Source organism: Falco punctatus, assembly GCF_963210335.1.
Source record: "Falco punctatus genome assembly, chromosome: 2".
In the NCBI taxonomy this organism is placed as follows: Eukaryota; Metazoa; Chordata; class Aves; order Falconiformes; family Falconidae; genus Falco; species Falco punctatus.
The window spans coordinates 72745286-72764575 of record NC_137581.1 but is presented as its reverse complement, the minus strand read 5'-3'; the positions used below and the strand labels follow the sequence as shown (position 1 = coordinate 72764575).

The 19290-nt window shown below is 47.4% G+C and overlaps 1 protein-coding gene across 1 annotated transcript in view; it reads right to left on the bottom strand.

Annotated features, from left to right (window-relative positions):
- Nucleotides 1–1800: 1800 nt before the first annotated feature.
- The window catches only part of CHST7 (carbohydrate sulfotransferase 7), a 32695-nt gene continuing 15205 nt past the window's right edge, over nt 1801–19290 (bottom strand). Inside the window, exon 1 of the mRNA XM_080375331.1 lies at nt 1801–19290. This exon is cut by the window's right edge and continues 15205 nt beyond it. Coding sequence (XP_080231457.1) covers nt 6848–8254 — 1407 coding nt within the window. The 5' untranslated portion in view covers nt 8255–19290 and the 3' untranslated portion in view covers nt 1801–6847.

The window sequence follows — 19290 nt, the reverse complement described above, 5'->3', positions numbered from 1 at the left end:
TCGTGGGACTTGGGTGGCTAGGACAGAGAACATGTGAATGCCACTGTACATTTGCCCTTTTCACAACTAGCTCGCTCAAGGGTTCGGTCACCCCCTGAGCCACCGGTGCTTCCTGACCAGGCACACCTGCTCGCTGCCTGCTGCTCTACGGCGGTCCTGCGAAGCCAGCTCCAGCATACCAAATGCATCACTCAGCTCCAGTGAGCCTGATACGGACTTGGCCTGTTCAGAAAAGCTAGCTTATTTGCCTAACATCTCACAGATAGTCTGGCGCCAGGGGCTGAGTCCAGTTCCTCTGAGAGCTTTTGAATACCTCAGCCATGAGACGCTGGCCCCATACTTTCTCCTCCTTCAGTCTCCTACTGGATTGCTATGTTTTCCAGTTCCTGACACAGACCAGGCAATGCTCCTGGTGCCGGACACGTTGCACAACCCATTCCTGCCCCGGCTGGGTCTAACCTTGCGTGCTGACCAAGTGCTGCAGAGGAGAAAAACTAACCACCTGGGAGATGAGAGATATATATATATATATATGACTGTCAAGGAGCATGAAAGGGGAAGCAGCAGATTTCCTTCAGTGCTTGACTTTGCAGCACACACATCGAATGTCTCTGTAACAGTGTGCACATACAAGAGGTTTCCTGGAATTTTTAATAACGCTCATACTGAAAACAATAGATGTCAGTGATACACACAAGTCACTGCTAGAACCAGGACTTTTAAATCCAGTGTGCAAACATCTGTCACTTGAACCAAGGACATGGACAAAGGCCTCCTCCAGACCCCTTTTTCTGGCAGCTGGTGGCAATGCCCACTGCAGAAGGGACCACAAAGGCACCTCAGGCAAAGGCAGCTGGATGAGACAGCTCTCACACCACCTTTTGTACTCACAAGCTGGGCCTGACAATATTGGGAGGCAGGGGATGACCATTTTTACAAGCTTAAGCTTTACGAGCACTTCCTCCCATGCCTCCCACCTCGATGCTGCTGGGAGAGCTGTGGGGCCGTTAATAAAGTCCTTATGCAGGGGGAAGGGAGGAGCCTGGTTTGCAGGAGAAGTGTGTTTGTATGGGCTGGGAAAGGGACAGCAGAAGGCAAGTCACTGTTGCCCCGTGGACCAGCACAGTGGTCTGCACAGCCACTGGAGCAGGGAAGAAGCAAGACCTGACTTGGAGAGCTGCCAGTTTTTCCACTACAATCCGGATTCGGCCTCACCCTGCTCTCCATTCCCCTGAACTCTCCTCCGCGATCTCCTGGGAACGACACTCCTGGGGCAATTCCCAGTGCCCCACTGCAGCCCCGCTCTTAGTCCCTACATCTCCCAGCTTGCTCTTCCAATGTCCCTTCCTTCCCTCCCACGTGCTCCTGGATGCCTTTTCCAATTAAAGCAGTTAAAGCTTCCAGCTGCCCCTCCTCAAGAAAGCCCAGTCCCTCAGCCTTCTCACACTCAAGCCCTTTGCCCATCTACCTCTCATGACTCAAAGGCAGTTCCTTTCCCCTGTCCCCTCGTGTTTACCTCATCCATCAGCAGTGTCCTCTCCCTCTCACCTACAGTCCTTTCCATTATTAAGCACTGGAAAGCTGAACGCTGGATTCAGGAGTCTTCCTTAGGCCTAGCAGCAAAGGGCAAGAGGGACTAGAGAAGGCATTGGTGGGAGCGCAGGGACAGCAGACTCCTCTCTGCTCAGCACCCGCGCTGCAGCCCCAGCCGTAGTTACATGGCTTTGATTCCCACTGCCGTTATGTCTTGTACCACAGTGAGCTTTCCTATGGGAAAGAAAGAGGTGTGAGCATGCTCACTGCAGATAAAACCAATGCAGATTTTATTTGCTATAAAGATAAACACACATACCAAAACCACTTGAGCACATGCTATATTTTTTTTTACAAACATAAACTTATTTGGCCAAATCAGAATAGAAGGCAAAGGTAAAAACAAAACACGGGGGCATCCTCTACACAGAGGCCGTTTCCCCTACCCAAATTTGAGTTCCTGTCCCAAAGTACTGAAGCAACAAATTATTTCAAAGAAACATCTCTGAGAGTATTTGAACATAGGCAAAAAAGCACCGCAACCTAAGCCTGGGTTCCAAAGAACATGCATTGTTTTGACTGCAGTTCCCCAAAGAGACTCAAACCTTAAGCCCAAGAAGTTTCTGCGTACGTATGGTTGAAGTTTGGCAAAGCTGGACAACTAGAAACAGGGCAACAAATTTGGAAATGCTGGGGAAAGACCCGATTCCCATTTACCAACACCAAGCAATAGCGCTGCAGGCGCTGCAGGTCAGCAGCAGAGCTTAACGCCTCAGTGCTGGAAGCAAGAATTCCCCAGTACTCAATACCCAGACAGACTGTAAGTACTAAAACGTTAATCAGCTTCCAGCCTGTTGTCCAGAGCCAAGACTGCCAAAGGTACGTCTCAGCGACAAGTGACAGGTCCCTTAGTCATTGAAACCCACCACCTCAACAAGTTTGGATTTAATATTAATTTCTTTAAACCACAGTCAAGAGAAGGACAACCTGGACCCCAGCCCCTCACTCACACACAGATCGCCCATGAGGTGTTGAAAACTTCTACTAGTGCAAGATTTGCTTTGACAATTGTATTTTTCTCATCTCCTCCTCCGCAGTGCCAGGTGTCGTGTCAAGTTAGATAGGAATGGCAAAATAACATCTAAGGTAGTCCCAGTGCTGCATGGATTGCAAGGTGATTCTGAGAAATAACATGCACCATTCTTACTGTCCCCATACTTCAGCTACCATCAGAGTCTCAGCAGCAACTCTTTGGGTTCAAGAAAGGAACAGAATGCGCTGTCAGGCTTGTTTTAAGTGTTTCACGAACTCGTTCTTCACCAAAGTGTTGCTTAATTGTATTACCATAATAAATCCAGACATTCTGCACTGGTTTTTTATCATCGGGCTTACAGAAAGTGGTGATATTGAGAACTTAATGGAGAAACTCAGAACTTCTCTTGATGCGCGGACTGATGGAGGTGGGGGGTGGGGGGAGGGCTAAAATGACTCATGCAATAGTGAAACTGTTAAGTAACTCCACGACCATTCTAACACTTCTGTTAGATACTGCAGCTGAGGGAGCTACTAAACCATTTATGTTGTATCTGAAATATGTATGTATGTACCACAGGTATCTACAAGAACTCCATCAGTAATATTCTAGGGAGAAAAGGAAGGCGGTGCTAAGTATTTCTTTGCTCTGGACTTCTGGACTTCCAGTGTTTCTCCCAAGTATGTCACTACAAGTGTCAAAAAGTTGTTTCCCCAAAAGCAACAATTTAAATACAGACAATCTTGTAAGAGAGCAATCCCAGTGTGGAAATATCACAGTGTTTTACATACAATTCCAATACTCAAGTTTCTACCTTCCTTAAGGCAGATACATGATGACCAAAAGTAAAAACAGACAATGGAAATAAGCCCTGTGAGCATTTGTCGGGTCTGTTCCCATTTCCTACTATGTCTTCTTAATACATGAAAGTTGTTAATTCATTATATGTAATGTAGCACAACTAGGCATTTTTCCCAAATCTCAGCCTGAACTACTAAAACTCCGTGGCTTGGTCCTGCTCTCCGATTCTAAGCCTGCCAAGTCCAGCTTGGCTGTAAGATGTGTTTATTGTTCCCTTGCTTATCATGCCATCCTCTGTTCTAAAGGATGCATTATGGTTCGGTTTTCTACATCGTTTAGCAGAACTGGGACTTCACTTCAAAGTCTCAGTTGAGCCCAATTAAAGTAAAAAAGCTGGTGACCGAGCCATAAATGTCCAGCTGCTCTCAAAATGCAGTTTAACCACAGACATCCCGCTTTCAGCAAATTCTGCTTACTTCCAGAGACTTCTGCCAGTGAAACTCCACGCTGGGTGTCCTAATCAGACTTGTTCTGTCTTTTCAGGTAAGTACCACACTGACATTTGACAGTACATTTTTTTTTCTTCAGGGTATGAGTTTCAAGGCCAACAAGTATATGCTGTAAACAACGCTCTCCAACACCACCAAAACACCTTGGAGAGAAAAATGGGATGCATTTATTGGTGAGCCTTAGTTGTCCTCCTGAGGCAGGGGAATTCTAGAAAGCCTTCTAGTGACTGAAGCGCACATGTCACAATTTCAATCATTAAGCAACTGTCATCCAGTCTTAGATGCTCTTGCACATCCTGCTCTAAGATCCCACTCTGGGCTACTTACTCCTTTTTCAGCTTTGGAAATTCCCTCTGAATTGTTTTTGCAGAGTCTTCTACTGAACTCAGGTGCCCTGAATGCAGCCCACGAATTGCACTTGCTGTATTTTGTACACATTGCCCAACAGAGCCCTTTTCACAGTATATAAAAAAACCCTACAAGAGCAGCTTGGGATGAGAAAAAAAATTGAATCACTAATAAAGAGCAATTGTGTTAGTGAGCAACTTCTGTTGAGAGAAGCCTTGATACAGAAAACGCATCTACATCAAACACAGAAACTGCTTCAGAGAATACTAAATAATTTGCAATTAGTGGATTTCCTCCCAGCTGTTAAGCATCAAGTTACACTAGATGGTAACACTTCTTTCTTCATCATGATGAACCAGCGTAAGTGAAACTAAGCGTGGATTTCTAAAAATTTCTTATGAAAGGCATTTACCACCTGAAACAGCAAGATGAGACGCCCTGTCAAGGTGAAGTGAATGCTTAACAGTTGCACTGTACAAATCCGTGACTGCAACTTGCTAAAAAGATCATCAGGGTACACTGGATTTCAATCTCCATCTGACACAAGGATGTAAGTACCGTATCATCTTTTGGCATGCAAGAAAGTCTTATTTTCTTCCCAAACCTGTCAGTGCAAGCCAGGCTGGGTGTATTCCCAGAAAAGCTTTCCAAAATAGGTTAGCCAATGCAGGGCATCAAGGCATTAAGACAGGTATTGTCCATCTATACAAATACAATTATTAAATACCACTAGAACACCCAGCGACAAATTTTGGTCTCGCAGCGCCTGTGAAAGAATACAGAAACGTCCCTTAGGTAATAAGAAAGGTTGCTCCAGCACAGAACAAGCCCCTGTAATTTTTACTTCAAGCACAAGCCAAAGGACGCAGAATTGTATGAAGCATGCTGCCGTTAAATGGACAGATTTACTCAAAAACATTTTTATGACTACATTTTCCTGTCAGATAACAAAAGAAACGTGTGCCAACGCATTGTCATGTGGGAGGGTCAAGGAAGAAAAAGAGCTTAAATAAATGAAGGTTCATCCTAACTCACTGACATGTTTTACAGCACAATATGCAGAGCACAAAAACCTACAACGCAGTTCAAACATTTCCTCCACGAGAACAGAATGTCTTTGAACTGCCTTTATTTCCAGCACTTTTATATCTAAATATTGCTTTCTTCCTGATCCTGGAATATCCTCCATTTGAAGTTCATGTTCTCAGTTTGCATTTGAGGACTGCACATAAACATCCCTATAACCCTATATACTCTTGCAGGGACGTTTAAACACAGCCAGACTGTAATGGACTCAAAAGCAGTCTCTAAGTACAGTTACAGTACCGCATCCCTAAATTACAATTGAACCTTCTATCCCCAAATTAAGAAATAAAGAAAAGGTATTTGTACATGCACACACACATGCACACCCTTCTCATACAAGTTGCACGGTATCCACAGGAAAACGGCATTTAAAATCTAAAATAAAACTTAAGGTTTTCTTTTCTTTTTTTTTTTTTAAATACAAGTTTTTATTTTGGAACGTCACCATTAATTTGTCTTAGCCTCTTAGGAAACGCTTGCTTTTGTCCAGGAGTTGCCAGCTGAGAGGATGTTATTGTTCGGAAGGGATGTGACCAGGAGGACCCTGTGCACAGCACAATGTGTCAGCCCGGAAGCAAGGGAAGAAAAGTGATTCTCTCATCTGGCTGAGAAAACAAAATGGAAATACCAAGCGTTCGCCTTCCAGTTACAGTCACTGCTACGCGTGTCCCCAAGAAAGATGTTAGTCACTTGTATCTCACAGGAGCATCACTGCCTAACGCTATCAATATATTAAAAAAAAATCCTACTTCAAAAAGAATTACAGATTTCTTCTAAACAGCATTTCTGCTGCAAACATCTTTGACAGACGTAAGCCGGCCAACGCTTACTGCCTCTGCGTAACCACTCACCCTGCGGCTCTGGACGATGGATGCAGTCAGTCGGACACGGCTCCCCCTCCTGCAGCTGGCACCCCCTTCCCTAGGGCGCCAGCGGCCCGGAGGGCACCCCCTGCCCACCCAGGCCTCCACTGACCTCTGCAGCCACCTTCACAGAAGCCCCCCGCAGGTGTTCCAGCAGGGACAGGGCAGAGCCCAGCCTGTCACAGCACTCGGCGGCAGCGATGCTCTCACAGCAACACCTTTCCAGCGCCCGGTGCCCTGCTGGGAGCCTGCCTCGGTGGGATTTTTAAGCTTTGGCGCAGTTTTCACGAAGAACCCCCCAGGCGCTCCACGTGCTGTCCCGCTAGAAGGGCTCCGAGCTCGACGCCGTGCCCACAGGCACCCCCGAGCGACCCTCGCCCCGCCGCGGGGTGCCCGCGGCCCCCAGGGAGGCCACGGGCGGGCACGGGGGGCCGGGCCCCGCAGCGCTGCCCGTGCCTGAGGCGAGGCGGGTCCGCTCCCGCCAGGGCCGCCCTCCGCGGCAGCGCCCGGCCCGTGAGGCCGCCGCCACGCCGGCTGCGAACCGCCGCGCTCGGCTCTGCCCCACGGCGCCCGCCCGCCCGCCCGCGGCGCAGCTCCGCGCCCGGCCCCGCGCCGCCCCCGCCCTCACCCTCGCCCGGCGGCGGGCTCTCCCCGCCGGCCGCGGGTCGGCGGCGCTACCGGGCGTCGCCGCCGCTCAGGGGGTAGGCGAGGAGGCTCATGGCCTCGCCGCAGGCGGCCTCCACCTGCCGCACCTGCTGGCGGCTGAGGCGCTCCCGCCAGGCGTGGATGGCCTCCCGCGCGTCGCGGGCGGAGATGAGGAAGGGCCGGTCGGAGGAGTAGGCGGCGCCGCGGGTCATGTTGAGCACGAAGGCCTCCAGGGCGGGCGGCACCGGCAGCCCGGCGAAGCGTAGCAGGCGGCGCAGCTGGGCGCGGGGCTCCCGCACCAGGTCCTCGTAGCGCAGCTGCGTGTAGCGGCGGCGGAGCCAGGCCGGGGCGCGGCGGGCCAGCAGCAGGTCGCGCAGCCAGGCCTGGCAGATCACCTCCAGCGCGCCGCCGAGGAAGAACTCGGCACGGTGCTGCGGCTGCGGCGCCCGCCCGCCCAGCAGCCCGGGCGGCAGCAGTAGCTGTTGCTGCTGCTGCTGCTGGCGGGGCGGCCCCCGCGGCTCGGCGCGGTGGCGGCTGCGCAGCACCTGGATGCTCTCCCGCAGCAGCGCCTGCCTGGCCTTCAGGCGGGAGTTGTGGACGGCGCGGGGGTCGCGGAAGAGCTGCACCACCCGCAGGTTGAGGCCGGGCTCCCGCAGCAGCGGCAGCAGGGCGCTCAGCTCCAGCAGCCGCACGTCCTTGATGACCACCACCGGGTACTTGCGGCACTCGGCCTCCAGCTCCCGCAGCGCCCGCGGCGGGCACGTCTCCTCGCAGGCGGCGCCGTCGACGAGGCCGACCTCCCGACGGGGCCGCGGGGCGGCGGGGCAGAGCGGCGGCGAGCAGATCACCTTGTTGGTCCGCCAGCCGAAGATGCCGGCCGTGGTGAGGTTGGCGGCGGCGGGCGGGGCAGGGGCCAGAGGGTCGCGGGGGCCGGGCGGGGCGGCGTAGAGGCGCAGGACGGAGAAGTCGCATCGGAAGAGGGCGCGCAGCATGTCGCGCAGGGCGCCCTGCAGGCTCAGCGCGTCCCCCGGGTAGAGGGCCTGCCACAGGTGCCACATGGGCTCGTAGAGGTAGAAGACGTCGGGGTGCTGGTTGAAGAGCTCCCCCAGGAAGGAGGAGCCCGTGCGCCAGGTGGCGTGCAGGTAGATGTGCCGCTTCCCCGCCGCCGCCGCCGCCGCGCTGCCGTTACCCGCCGTGCCGCCGCCGCCCTCCTCGTCCTCCTCCTCTTCGTCCCCCGGCGGCTGCCGTTGCTCCCAGCCCCACTCGCTCAGCGCCTCCTCCAGGCTGGGGCAGCGCCGCAGCAGCGGCTCCTCGTCCGCCCGCCCCCGCCTGGCCCCGTAGTCCAGCGCGTAGGGCACCAGCAGGAGCAGCAGCAGCGTGTACAGCACCAGCACGGCGGCGAAGCCCCGCCACCGCCACCGCCGGCGGCCCTTCATCGCGGGGCTCGGCTCCGGACCGCCGGGGCTCCGCCGACCCTCTGGCTGCCGGATGGCGGCTCTTCGCGAAGAGGCAAAGTTAGCGGCGGCGGCGGGGGGTGTGGGCTGCGGGCGGCCCTCCCCGCCGGGAGCACGCCCACGGGCACGCCGGCCAGGCTCGGGGCCGCCAGCCCCGCCGCCCGCCCAGCCCTCGCCGTCGTCGCTGTCGTCTCCTCCTCCGCCTCCTCCTCCTCCGCCGCCGCCGCCGCCGCCGCCTCCTCCTCCTCGCTGCGCGGCGCGGCAGCCCCCGCACCTGCCCCCGCCGCCGCCCCCAGAGCCGCCGCCGGCGGGGCCCGGGCTGCCGCCGCTCTGCTGCGCGGGGCTCCGGGCCGCCCCTCGCCCGCCCCCTCCTCCTGCCCGCCCGGCCCCCTCCTCCCCTCGGGCAGGGCCGGCGGGCGCTCGGCACCGTGGGACTCACCCCGCCCGGCAAAGGGCGCACCGCAGGGGAGGTGCGTTAGCCGGGGCAGGTACCGGCAGGCTGAGCCTGTGCCGAGGAGGAGCGTTCGGTCCGGTTGCCTGCCGGGTCCCCAGAGAAAGAACAGGCTGGGGTAGCGGAGCGAGGTGCGAATGCGATTTTGGGACGGATGGCAGCTGTTAAAATCTGCAGGGAGTTTCAGGGATACTGCAGGTTGGCGCTGTAGAGAGCGGCGGGATTGCTCAGCCGCGCTTTTGTCTGTGTGTGTGTGTGATGGGATACGGACATCTCGATCGCGGCTCGTTGCTCCAGTTTATTAATCTGAAAGTTTTGTGTCTGTCTGAGCTGGTCACCCTTTGCAGTTGGTAGGAAGAAATGGGCACCCACGGAGAAACATTCAGCCTGTCTTGGATGTCCGATAGCCTTCTGATAACCCTTCTCGTTATTAATTGCAGCGGCAGCATAACGTTACCGGCTCAGACTTAGACTTCTAGTTTTTTTAGATGTCTGAGATTTGCCTGAATAAATCTCTCGTGGGATGAAGAGCCAACAAGAGGTTGGCTTCAGGTGTTTAAATTAGAATATATAGTCTCAAAATGCCCAGCCCCTGGCTGACCTTGGAAGTTCCTCACAGAAAGTGATGGACCACGATCCCAGGCATCTGTTTGGCAGGAAAGCAATGTCCCCGACCTGCTGACTGTGTAGTGAGGGCTGCTGGCTGTCCTAACCTCTAGGAAGTGGATGGAATCCTCTGTAAAACGCTACTAATATTTGAGTATGGTGTAGAGTGAAATACAGCGAGGATAACAGAGTTTTCACCAGCAGTGTGTGATGCTTTGACTCTCAGAACAGACCGTGCGGTATGCATGCACCTGTGGTAAGGCACGTGACACAACCTTGGTCAACGATACCACATACAACAGGATGCAGAAATGACCCACTAGTTACACAGGTTCTAAAACTGCTCCTTCTATAGTATAGATATATAGATACGAAGTCTGCAGCTGCTGCACACAGTCTGAATGTCTAGCTAAAGAATAATCTCATTTCAAATTTATTGGGCAGAATACAGGGAGTACAAAGCAATGTGAAAGAAAAAGCATGCTTCTTTTCTGTCCAGGTGGCGAGCCAGCAGTCTGCCTGCTGACACTTTACTTGACCTCTGTTAAATAAGTGTTAAAGACTGGGCTTCCTGCAGTTTATGGTGTGCTGAGTGAGTAGATGGTGCCAAACAAGACTTGAAGGCTCCTGAGCAGAAGGATTTAGAAATGATGGCATTGGAAGGGAAATTCTGCCCCAACATACATGTCACTGCTTGTATTTGTTATGGCTTTGGGCTTTTTAAATAGCAAGATACACCAGTGTGGGTTTCAGCTCTGGCTCTGTAAAGACCAGCATTTCATCCAGACCCTCAAGCAACTAAAGGCGGACAACAGAATAAAACCACGCTTGCCTAAACCAGGTCACAGACTTGACAACAAATCTTCCCCTATTCAAAGAACATGCATAGCTAGTATTTTGAGAGGTATCTCTCCAGCGCCTGTGGTGTCATGCAAAATAGTAATTTTGGAAAAATTACCCAGATAGGATCCTGAGAAGTGCGGATTAGAATGGATAACTGAGCTGCTGGGCTTTCCCCTTTGTAAGATAAAATATTGGGTTGGCAGTAGCATCAGCACCATCACTGACGAAGGAGCCACAGTGCAAAATGCATGACCTTAAACTAGTTTTGTATTAGTTTCTGTGACATGTTTGTCTAAAAATGAAAATTAAGGTCTTAAAACTGCCTAACTAAAGCAAAGCTCTCTTGAAAAGAATGAAACATCTCACAGAGTAAGACAGCCGATCAGACAAATGAGAAACCATAGAAATAAAACTACATTTACTACTTTTTACGCCGATTTTTTTGTCAGACAATGAAGCTACAAATTTCTGTGGCAACTGTTCTGGAACAGGTAAAAGACACAAATCACTTTACCACAGGCTACATCTTTACTAAGACAAAAAACATAGTCATTTGTTAGAAGATTATCAAACCAAAAAAGAATCACAGTAAATGTTTTGTTATGCACCCTCACATCAGTTCCTCTACTGAAAGAGGATTAGCCTCTAAGTGTTTACTTCAGTTGTTTTGGGTTAGGGCTTTTTTGGCATAGGGACATTCCAGTAAAGCTGGTATTCATTCTGCCACCCAGCAGGCGCCTGAGCTAAGCTAGGCTTGAAATCGCCAAGCTTCAGCCTTCCTGAGGGGTCATGAGAACTACCCCGTATGAGCATTGGGGAGTAGATTGCTGGTCCAAATAGAGCTGGGAAGAGATCAGCTTTCACTTTTCTTGCTTTTCAGTTCTGTGTTGATTTGTTCTCTCCAGCACAAGTGAAGGGGATGATTTTCCCCCATTTAGGCTTTTTCCATGAACCATAAAGCACCATTTATATATACAGATGATCTTCTGGATCGCCTTCCAAGAACAGGACAGCTCAGGACCCAAGAGAGGCAGGCAGGTTCTTCACTGGTCTGCAAAGCAGCCTGGCCGTTTTGGCATCTAGCTCCTGCCATTTCCTGGTGATAATTCTGTGTTTTATGTTGTTTTATAAAGGGAGTGGGGGTGGGGAAGAATATAGGCATAACGTGTTCTGCATAGTTTAGTATAGCAGTATTTCCTTTCTAGTTTCCAAGCTTGTCACTGAAAGTACTGGCTGCTTTTAATCTAACATAACATTGGCTTCCTGTGTATTATCTCTCTAACTTACGTTTTGCTCTTCTGTCTCCCATGGTACTTCTACTGACAAGAGAGACAGTAAAAGCTGGAACACCGCATTTCAGCCTCAGAATCATTTTTATCTTCTCAGCAGAGGTTTCAAAATAGAAATAGTTGCCTCTATATCTAGCCATCTTTCAGCTCTCGCATGCTCTTGTCGTTTTCAAAGAGCTCTTTGTGATTAAAAATAGCTTGATTAGCTGATAAATATTAGCAGAGGGGAGCACTGCCCTCAAACATCCTGGCTGTTAATGAGCTCTCTGTTTGCAGATATTGTCACTCACAGACTTCAGCCAAAAGGAAGTCCGTGGTTAATGGCAGCTAAAAAAGCTTCAAGATGCCAACAAACTAGGACAGTATTTTTATTTTGAAGTTGTGTTGTCATCCGATGTTTGAACATGTGCAATACCACGTTTCCCATATGAGACCAGTCTTGGTAGCTCACGTCTTAGAAGGAACATTTTGAGAATAGCAGGATGGAGAAGCTGTTGACTCCAGCTGAGGCGGCCAGCACAGAAGGGGTTTTTCACAGTGGAGTTTTCCCCAAAGCAGAACAGAGATTGAGGGCCTGCAAAACATCAAAAATATCACAGAAGTTTTGAACGACTCAGCAGAAATTTAGAGGATCTGAAGAAAGTGGAAAGTCAGACAAAAAGGGAGGAGACTTCTGACCCAGGGGCTGGCAAGCTGCCGGGTGGAAGGGGCTTCAGATGCAAAGCCACATGAAGAAGGTGGTAATTTAGCTCTCTGCACGTACATTCAATGTCACTCTTCAAGAGTGACCTGCAAGAAAGACGAAATGAGGCAGGAGAACTGTGACATTCACAGCTGTCTTGGTCTGTGTACTCCTTCTGCTAGTCAAACTGGCACAAGTCCAGACCTCTGAGTTTCTCTGTAGGTTGATTTGAGAGAAGCCAGGTGTACAGATTCAGGTTGTGGTTAATATAATCAAGTAGACACCATGCAAATCATACCGTCCAACAGCTCCCTCCAAAAAAGCCGGGGCAGTAGGAAGGCGTGAGACCCCTCAGTGCCCCTGCAGGCTGAGGGGAGCTGGCAGTTGAGTTTGGGGACAAGTAGCATGTGTGGAGTTGGAAGGGAGGGGGTGTGTTGCTCCCTTCTCTCTGCTGAATTTCTCCAGTCATTCTTAACTAAGAACTGGTAAAGTTGTAGTTAGGCACGCTGCTGCTCTCCACTGCCTGACATGAGAGCTGGGCACAGAGCGTGGGCTGGGGAAGTGGTCAGATGAAGCCAAATCCAGCACTGGCAGCCTGCTTTTGGGCTGAGGGATTCTTGATGGCACAGTCTGGCATCGCTTGAACCGACTGCAGCAGCCTGATGGGGTACCCATCCAGGAAAGTTCTTCTGTACCCAAGGGAAACATACACATTTCATTTCCACTTCTGATTTTTTTTTAAATGAATCTATTACTAATATACAACATAGTGTCAGAGTAGGGATTGTCTGTGGTTTTCCAAGATGTGGCTTTTCCAAGAATGTGAGATCTGGGTATTGAAATGGGAAAAAAAATAAAAATTGAAAGCAGGTGTTTGTTTTGTTTGGGGTTTTTTATTTTTTAAATTTAAAACATGGTCTTTTTTATGACGTCAGTGATCTTGTGAGCTCCTCTAACTTCCTCTACGAAAGGAAGATAATGCCGTTACTGAAGGTGATAGAAAATGCTACTAGGAAATGCAGCAAGAAAATGCAGGAGGTGAAAGGCAGAGCAAAGCAAGTTTATGTATTTGTTGAGGTACAAGAGAAAGTGTAACAGTGGAAATTCAGATGAATCGGTAGCAATGAAAGAAGAAAACAATTCCACAATCCAACTCAATGCTAATGTAACTTGAGTCTTTCTAAGTTATCCCAAGGATGATTCTAACCTGAAGTCTTTTAGCCTTTCCCCTGCGTAGTGTGCTCTGTTATCCCATTAGCAGTGAGACAGCCATCTCACAACCCAGAAACGGGCTTACGCGACACTAACAGCCAGCACCTCCATCGAGCCTCCTGCTGCCCGGCAATTTACAGTAGCTGCCAAAGAAAAATTACTCCAATGGTAATGTGTTTGGGGTCTCACAGCTTCGAGTACAAGTGCCTCAACCCTAAAATGCGTGGGAAATAATTGTTTTTAATGGCAGAAACTATGAATCTTTTTCTGTTTTTTCTCATTGTCACAGATTTACTCTTGCTGCGCTAGAGATGCTGATTAAGAACAACAGCAAGCTTTTGCAACTCAACAAGTTAAGCCATTGTGTCAGTATAATTAGGGAACTAAATCTTTCATAGCTCAGTCAAGCGAAGAAATGAACTAGAAAATTTGAGACCTATTTTTAACTGGGGATTATTTTTTTCCCCAGAAATACCCTCTGACAGCAATTGTAGCAAAATACTTACAGCTCTGCTGTGCCTTCATAAGGCGGCAACACTTTCATGCACAGAATGTAGTTTTGGGACTGAGAATCTGTATGCCTTTTTATTCATTTCAGTCTTATGTGCAAATCTGTACTGGCATGTGCAAATGAAAATGCTGAGGGCTCAAGCACTGCACCTACTTTATAAATTCGTCCCATCACTTTTTCTAAAGATAATTTTGTAAATTGGGAGTTTCTGATGCAAATGATTTCCAGGACACATTACTGTGCCTGTATGGGAGAAAGACAAATGCCAGAACGTATAACTCATTTGAAATTTATTCTTGTGTATGGTTGTGCCAGATGATCTGACTTTGAAGAGGAAATTGTTAGCCGGCAAGAAGGTAGCAATTCTGGGAAACTTCTGGGTTCCTGGAACCTCTGGGAACCAGTTTAGCTCCCTGGCTGTCATTACTGGTTATTAACGAGAAAGTCTTCCCTCAGTATGCTACACTGTTAATTGGGGCTTCCCAACTTGACTGGTAGTCAGCAGTCCGTAAATGCCTTTTTCAGCTGTCTAATTAGAGTCCAACAGATTTAAAAATTGGTGGTAGCCTCTTGCTTTGGGCCTTCACTACAAGCTTTACAAAAACGGGCCAAAGGGATCATAGTTTGTAGGGAAATCCAAGTTACTCTTTTTCACAGTAGTTTGGCTTTACTGACTTCAGGGGTTTGGATGATGCCTAGGGATTGCTCGGTGCTGTCCCTCTTCCCCTGGGGAACCCTGACGGTTATTCTGCAAGGAAGTCAAACAGATCAGTTTGCTTAAATATTTTGTCCAGGATCTAGGATGCCCTGTGTCTGTTTATTTGGTTAATTTATCTTTATCCTGTTGGGAGTCCTAAAAAAAAATAATTTCTCTTTAAAAGGCTCCTGTGAAAACAGTTAAAGTAATTCAAATTACTTGTATTTGTGTTAGGTGACCTGTTTTCCTTCTCCATATGGCCCAAATAAGAGCTCCCTGTGATCCGAGTTCCAGCCCTACATGTTCCAGGATGGAGTTTTACTGCTTCAACCACAATTTCTTCTGCCCCATAGCATGTTCAAATAGAAAGCATTTAACGTCTTTTTTGATTTAATTAGCGATGCCTCCAGCTGACCTGTGATGAAGGTAAAACTGGCATCAACACCAAGCTGTGTGGCTTTGCTGAGTGCTGTCTGTCTCAATTTATGCTGCCACTGAATGAGAACATAGGGAAGAAAATTAAAAGAGTTTGATATGTTTAATAGATGATAGTGACATATCTCAAGTTTTCAAATTATGGATGTTCTTAAGTCATCAGTACTCTCATCAGCAATCAGTCGCTAAGTTTTCAGCTTCTCAGCTGAAAAAATACACAGGTTTCCACTGTAATCCAGAACATCTGAAACAGTATTTACAGGAAATTAAAAGTGTGAAAAGATTTTAAAATTCAGTATAGGTTTATTTATTTCAGTTTGGGAAAAACCCAGACCAAATAAAACAGCACATGGCTAATATTTCAGTTCCAATTAATTTGCCTATCGAACTAGACTGCTGCTTTCTATTACCATTTTAAAACGCATGATTTTGCAGTTCAGGAATGAAAAAGAATTAATTTTCTCAGTCTCCCTTTGAATAACATAGCTTTTATAACAGACTAAAGGGTATTTTCTGTCTGTGCCTTGTGGTTTTCCTACTCATACTAACTCTGCTCTTCACAATATCCCTTTCTGTGTCAGCCTGCATCAGTACAGAAGCAACATCCTTGGAAAGCGACTCTGGATGTGGCTGCAAGAATCATAAGCTTGTCAACACAAAACATTTATAGTTTCAGTTTGGTAGAGTGGTGTACTCATGTTACCTGTGTTACCTATTGATAGAAATGTGATTTATTATGGTTTTCGATGTAGAAATCTTTATGTAGAGGTTGAAATGCAATAAAATTAAGTCAAGAAAGGATGACACCAAAACTACACCACATAATATAATACTAAGTTGCAATAAACCCAGGTAAAGCATAAATGAAATTAAAGTCAGGTCTTGATTTTTTTTTAACTATGCTATTCTCAGTACAGTGAGTTCAATATCAGAATGATTCTGTTAATACCAAGATTACCTTTTCTTATATAAACTCTTAAAAAATGACTTTGTGTTTGATCCAGAAGTCTAAACTAGGACTGGAGAATTTTACTGAATAAATGTAAAATGTAGCTGAACAGAAAAACAGAACTATTCTTTTCTGAATCACAAACTCAAGCAGTTACAGAGCTCCCTTTAATTTTTGTTATGATGATGGGATTATTCCTATTATTCTCACATTAGTCTCACAGAACCTTTAGAATACAAACATTAGCAAAATAGTTTCAGTAGGACTCTTAACAACCCTTAATTAATCAAGAGCACACAACAGTCTCAAATCTCTATGTTATTTTAGGTGCACAGAATAGTTCAGAGACTATTGAAATACTTAGGATCGTGTTAAATCTGGGGAAAATTTTCTCACATACACTCACCTATCATTGGCCTTACTGACAGCTTTTTTTCTCTCCCCCGAGCCCTACAGCCTTCAGCTCTAAAAATCACTCTGTGCAGTTCAGGACCTCCCTGCAGCTCTGACTGGAGCGCTGCTGGTGTCCTCTTGAGCTTCTGTACTCTGAACCTCTGGTGGCCCACACCATTGCCTGTCCAGGCATCCTGGACAAACTTACAATGGTTAGTTGGACTAATGCTTGCTGGATTTACGCAGGGTGACTGTGGGAGCCCAGCGGATCTGCATGTTTGCAGCAAATTTGACATGTCTAAAAGACGCTGAGACACGGTGGCCTTACTGCTAGTCTCTTTGGCTGTGTCTTTGTGGCTGCTGAGGTTGACTGGGCTGCATATAGCTGTGTGCCTCTTACACGTGGCACGCACAAAGCTGTCACTTCCCTTGTCACAACATTAAAAAAAAAAAGAGAAAGAACATAGGGATGGATGTCCCTTTGGCAATAATAGTAAGAGAGTGAAAATAAAAGGTGGGAAACGCCAGGGGCTCACCTACTCTGGTTCCTCAGAGCTCAGGACTCTGGAAGGGCAGAGCCTGGCACTGCAGGCAAGGAGCTCATCACATAAAATGATATTTTCTCACTGCGTCAACGGGAACTGAGGAACATCTGGGAGACAGCTGTTGATATTGGGCTGTTTTCTTTTCACATGCTTTTGTGTTTTGGAGAGTCTGGAAAGTCAGTCTTTCCTCAAATATCAGACATCTCAGATTCACTTGATTCTTTTTTTAGGCATTTGGCACACTCCAACCAAGATTTACAAATAAGTTAGGTATGGGACTCATGGCCACTTGAATTTGAAGTAGGTCACTAAAAATGCAGGTATTTCTAAACAAGCTACTGAAAAAGTGCTCACCATTTTCCACATTGCAGACCCTGCTGTTCTGATGTTTTTCTCCAGAAAAAGAGTATGACATGTACAAAGCCAGGTTTTTATATTCTCCAATATAATGGTCTTAAAAACATGATGCCACTGTTTTAGTGGAAGACACTACAAAAATTGCTATTAGGAAAAAAACCTCTAACACAACAAAGCCAGCTGCTCAAACATCAATTAAGTGGAAAATTACAATAAAGAACTAATGATTAATTTAACCATCTCTGCTATTCCTTAGTATTACCTAAAACCATTTGACTATCCTTGCTCTTGCTAACATAGCAGGTGGGATAACTTTCCTGTTTAGAACTGGCTCAACAATCACCTGACTCATTTTTGAAATCTCGGTAGAGGAAAATTGCATGAAATCTTACCAAACGGAAACCATTTGACATATAAACATATTTCTAGGCCAGCTTTTCTCTTCTCATGTAAGACTGTGCCTCAGCAGCTGCAGGTGATGTAACATCACCCTGCTGTGGGACTCAGTAGCTCCCACTGCTTTTGTAGCTGGTGCAGGCTGTCACTGGGATTTTGTACCTGACGTGGTACAAGTCTGACTTGGCTGCATAGCTTGTAAGCCCACAGAGGGGTTTGAGGGAGTTACGCTGGTCATTTAAAAGAATTACTAAATTAAAATCCCACTGCTCAAGTTGAAAACTCCCCTGTGCCAGTAGCTTTCTAATGTGTTCAGGCACTTTGGCAGAAAACACCTGGTGGAAGTAGCTGGCATAAATGAGGGAAGGTATCACAGCAGACTGCAAAACATCACCTGGTACAGCAGGGTGATATTTTTTGCATGTTTCAAAATACATGAATATGCCAGTGTGTCTCATTGTTACTCTGATATGCACCTATGTGTAAGTCAGTTTCAGTTATTAAATGCAAATGATGCTACTGATGTTCTGGTTATTTAGGTGCTGAAGACTGTGTGGTGACATTCCAGGCACCTGAGTATGGTCTCAATTTGTGCCTAATATTCTTTGTCTCCAGTGCTATACACAGTGTATGTAACATTGCAAGTATATAGTAGCTTCATCCTGCAAAATGCTGAACGCTGTCATTTCTCTGTTTCTGCTGAAAGTGAAACATGTTCCTGCTGCACTGGAAAAACTCAGTTTATATCCTGTTGGATTGAGCCTTATATGAATCTGCTACAGTTACTTTTAAGTGCAGTAGTGTAGTCATACAGCTATGCAGCCTGACAAAAAAATAAAAACACATTCCATTTAAGAAAATAAAGGTTGGGAACACCAGCTTTGTTAATTAATTTAAGTACATTGTGAGGAACATTTAGGATTTAAATGTCCTAATATAAAGTGCTAATTCAAAGGATAAGTGACAGCCACATAGAAGACAGTGTGTTGTTACAGATAAGGCATTATAGCAGGATTCAGGCTATCTGGATGCCGTTGCTTTTTCTTTTACACTGAATTACTGCACGGCCTCGGACCAGCCATTTCCCATGTCTGAGCCTCTCAGCATTTGCTTGTCTGTGTTGATCTTGACTGGGAATGCTACTGTAATAAATAAAATAAGGACAAATATGTAGCTCTTTGCAAGAATTGAAAACAGTATTATCATCAAAAGGACACAACGTATATATCCATGTTTCAGGATAAATTGAAAATTCAGTGCTCCTCTAGCCACACCATCTGTTGAGACCTACAGGCAGAGCTTTACTGGTGTATCTAGAGATAAAACAATCCGCAGCACAGGGGAATAAAAGTATCTCTGCAGCAGACAGATTAAGCTGCTTTTTTTCGCATTCTAATCTGTTAATCATGCACAGGGCTTAAGTATAGCTCAAGGCAGACCAGACAACGAATGATTTAATTTTGCGCTATTTATTGAACTGGATTTAATTTGAAGATACACTGTTATCCGCTGCTCAGCAGTTCTTCAAAAAAATTAATGTCCATAATGAGATTTCTGCCATGAATCAGTGATTGTGTGTTCAAAATGGGTCACGAGGTGGGCTTTTCCAGGCTCCTGCGATGGCAGCTGCGTTTACGACAGTCACTCAGGCT